General features: G+C 51.6%; 1 protein-coding gene across 1 annotated transcript; it reads left to right on the top strand.

The window, feature by feature from the left end:
* Positions 1-1115: 1115 nt before the first annotated feature.
* Positions 1116-1340, top strand: PPTG_23572 (hypothetical protein; the record flags this gene model as incomplete). Its single annotated transcript, XM_008911755.1, has 1 exon — positions 1116-1340. One exon carries the CDS (start codon positions 1116-1118, stop codon positions 1338-1340), a length of 225 nt encoding a protein of 74 aa, XP_008910003.1.
* Positions 1341-4156: the final 2816 nt, after the last annotated feature.

Below are 4156 nucleotides of genomic sequence, written 5' to 3'. Positions count from 1 at the left end.
GATACAGAAGACCCTGAGATTCGCCTTAATGATCGTGTAGCAAGTGTCCTTGTTGTTGTCCGGATTCAGCGATTCCCTAAAGTTCTAGATCGATACCCAATGTGCCCTTTAGCATGTAGAATGCTAGAATGTATTTTTGCACTGGGCATTTCCAAGGCGCAAATCTTTTCGTGGAGCTCGGAGCTCCAGAACGAAGCAAGAGGAACGGCTTGAGATGCGCCGGGAGATATAATCGCAGAATATCGATGGAGGAGTGTCTTATCAACCACCAGAATTGTGTCATCGGTGAATTGATTTCGATGAACCAGGATTTCATGAAGAGATTGACCAAAATGGCACGTTGCCACCGTTGAATATGGGTGGGGGGAGCGATCCGGTACGCACAACCACTCTATTCCATCTCCGAGTGGCGCTAACGCACAACGTTTGGCGAAAACAACAAAGTCCTGCGTCACAAAATCGTTCCGAAGTCTACTGCAGCAATTTGGTTTGAGTGGTACGGCAAGACACCACGATTGTGGGACTTATGTGACTTGCGAGGAAAAAGTCTGCGTACAAACAGATAACAAACTACAGGAAGCTCTTCCTTCCGAATGGGTATGCTTTGGACCCACCAACTGATACTTACTCTGATGACGTTCTACGCGTTGGTCAAGAATTCCAAACGAACTGGTACAAGTTTTTGGACGATCACGAGATCAAGCAATAGAATGGCTTCTCCGTGTTAAAGAACCTTCGCCTCCTACATCGGGAAGGCAAGCTGGACTTGCATATTGCTGCTACAACCTTCGTGACAAAACGGGGGTATTTCAGACCTTGCACCCAACAACATGAAGCAGCGATTCGGCTAATCGGATGCTACATCAAGCAGCAATGTCAAGCTATGCGAAGAGTCCAGGACGAAGCTGAAGGTGCTAATCGCCGACATGTTACTCCCGTTAACTCTGAATAGTTTTGCATCATGGATCTTGGATGCATAACTATTCGAGTGGGTGCAAAAACTATTCTTGTGGAATCAGATTCAGATTCGAACATCCTAAGCCATTAATTTTAACAACCCTGTGATCCACACTCATATTATAAATACCCACCCTTCTGCGGCATCTTCGTGCTGCATGGATTTTCCCTCGGGCATGCCAAAGCGTTGCAACGCTTACGCTACCGCCGACATCGACGTCGAGGGGGAGAAGGAGGCTCCAACGAAGCGCCACCGTAAGCAGTATATCATCGGAGAGCAAGTCAGGCTATTAACGATCTGGCAGCAGAATAAGCACTGGTCCCTAGCGAAGGCCGCATCCAAGCTGGGCGTACACCCGGTGACATTACTTGGTTGGAGGTAGAAACTACCGGACCTGGAGCTCAACCACATTAAGGACACAAACGAATTTTAGCGTCGCTATAGAAGAACGGGAGGTGGTCGACCTCCCAAGAAAAAAACATACGAGCAGGGAGTTCTTGATTTATACTATAATTGCATTTGGGACGGAGGTGTCGCGACGGAAGAGGGTCTTATGAAGCATTTCCGTGGCAACATTCCAGAATTGCTTTGAAAAAAAAAATCCCAAACCAGTTGGGTTAGTCGATTTCTAATTTTTACTCGCCAAGTTCATTTTCGACTAGCGATTTGGGTGAGGAACTTTCAACTTCAACCGACACCGGACCCATTTTAGCCTCTGTGGATGATACCAGACCCCATGTGGCCAGCAAAGGTATGCGGTGACTCCCTCGCTTCGGACGATGAACTGCTCTTGCAGTACACGTCTTCGGTGCCCGAACGAGCCAAGATATCCAGCAACTTGACTGTGTCGTAGCCTGCAGTATCCGCTTGTCGGTTTGGAGCGACTGGCTTCTTCTTTGTCGCGCCTTTTCTTCTTCCTCAACCAGGAAACGTCTCACCTTCTGCCACGCCTTCTCCTTCCCCGGACGTTGAGGAGTAGGATGTTCCTCCTCAATCTGACCCAACTGGTTCAAATCATTCAGAGGCTTGACTGCCGCTTGACTAGTCTGGTGCATTGACGACCGAGGCCCGTCACTGTAAAACGCGCTGTCTTCTCCGTCCGAGGTATCGCAGTCGTCTTCTTTGTAGATATCGTCGAGGTATTTCTCCCCAACGTGTATTGCCAAGTAGTCGAGCAATCTACGACCGTGCGGATGGGTTCACCGTCATCTTCTCCAAAGAGATCGAAGGCATCAACTCCGTTGGGATCAGTGAGACCTTCACCGATGTACACGTCGTGTGCGGTCAGAGACGATGGATACGGGAAGAAAATGGTGACGAAAGACGGTGTCAATGAAATGCACCGCGGTGTCGGCCGTGGAGATCTTGTCCGATACTGGAATGAGATGGACCATCTTGCTGAAGCGATCCACGAACACCAAGACACCTGAGTAACCCTGAGCATCAGGTGGAAGACCAAAGATGAAGTGCATTGACACCGAGCGCCAGGCCTCGGTGGCCACTGGAAGAGGACGCAGGGGAACCTGCGTCGACGAAGATGGCTTCACGCGTTGGCAGATATCACACGTGCGCACCCACTCGCGTATCCATTTATAGAGGTGGGGGCAATAAAAATCGCGTGACACGGCTCCGAACGTTTTCTCGCGGCCCAAGTGACCGCCGAGCGGGGCATCCTGAAACTCATGGATGATCCGTGAGCACAGGTTGGAGTCGTTGGGAATTACAATACGAGGAGCATCGAAGTTGTCGATGGTATACGTCAGTAGATTGTCCTCAAGACGATATCGATCGATGCGGTTCCGTATGGGTCGCGAGAGAGCTCTCCGCGCGTCGTCGCTGGGAGAGCGGAGATGCTCAGGATACTGGCGTACGTCGGATCGTGGCCGTACACAGTTCGGGTTTCGTCGCGAAGCGGTAATTCCGGGGAGACGCTCGTCAGGTTCAATCCCGACGTTTGACATATGGCGCATTCATCAACATCGTCTTCATCGAGCAAGCCTTGTCGTCCCAATGAACCTCGTGGGTCGTAGTCTGGTCGCCGAGACAAAGCGTCGGCGAGAATGTTGTTCTTGCCGGGCTTGTTGTGGACAACGAAGTTGTACTCAGAGAAGACCGAGAGCCAGCGGGCCATCCGTGGGGACCGATGCGGGCTCTTCATCGCTGTCCTCAGCGATGCGTGATCGGTATACACCGCGAAGGTATTTTAACCCAGTAAATACACCCTGAATTTGATCAGAGCATATCTCACCGCGAGAACTTCCTTGTCATGGACCGGGTAGTTCCTCTCGGCCGGCTTCATCTGCCTGGACTGGTAACTCACGACTCGTTCGCGACCTTCATCGTCGAATTGCATCAGCGCGCCGCCGATGGCGAAGTCACTCGCGACGCACACGACGTGAAAAGGTGTCGAGTCATCCGGGAGAGCAAGAATTGGAGCCTCTGCCAGGATTTTCTTCACCGAGTTGAAGGCGTCTTGATGCGCTTGAGTCCACGACCATGCCGCGTCTTTCTTCAACAGCGAGGGGAGCGGCTGAATCAGATTGGCGTAGTTCTTCGTGTACTTGTGAAAGTAATTCGCCAGACCCAGCCACTGACGCAACTCAGTGGGGCTCTGTGGCGTGGGTCATGCGCAGATCGGCGACACTTTCTCGGGATCAGCTCGGACGCCGTTCTTGCTCACAAAAGAAGCAAGCACCGGAATCTCCAAGATGCAGTTCTTCATATTCGCGTACAGCTTGTTTTCACGCATCACTTGGACGATTTGCCTTAGATGCTTCAAGTGGACCTCAAGCACGCTGAGATACCATCATCGCGACTATATCGTCGAAGTAGCTTGGCGCGAAGTCACGGAGTGGGCACAGCACACGGGATACCATGCGATTGAACCTGGCTGGGGCATTCTTCAATCCTTGTGCCATGACAAGCCACTCCCAGAGCATACCGCTGCGGGCCCTCACCGCCGTGAGAGGAATGTCGCTCTGCCTCATGAGGATTTGATAGAATCCATCGGTCAAGTCGATGGCTCTGTACACTTCGCTATCCGACGTGTACAGAGCCATGGTGTCGAGTACCATGTCCTTCCGAGGAATTGCAGTCTGGGCCGGGATGGTTGCGTCGTTTAGCTTGGTGAAGTCATGAACGATGCGCCAACCACCCGTGGCTTTCTTCACACAAACGTCGGACTGGAATGCGGCAAAG

The sequence above is a fragment of the Phytophthora parasitica genome (assembly GCF_000247585.1).
Source record: "Phytophthora parasitica INRA-310 unplaced genomic scaffold supercont2.43, whole genome shotgun sequence".
Classification (NCBI taxonomy): Eukaryota; Oomycota; class Peronosporomycetes; order Peronosporales; family Peronosporaceae; genus Phytophthora; species Phytophthora nicotianae.
Note: the sequence above shows the minus strand (reverse complement) of the source record. Positions and strands in the feature narration are given on the sequence as shown.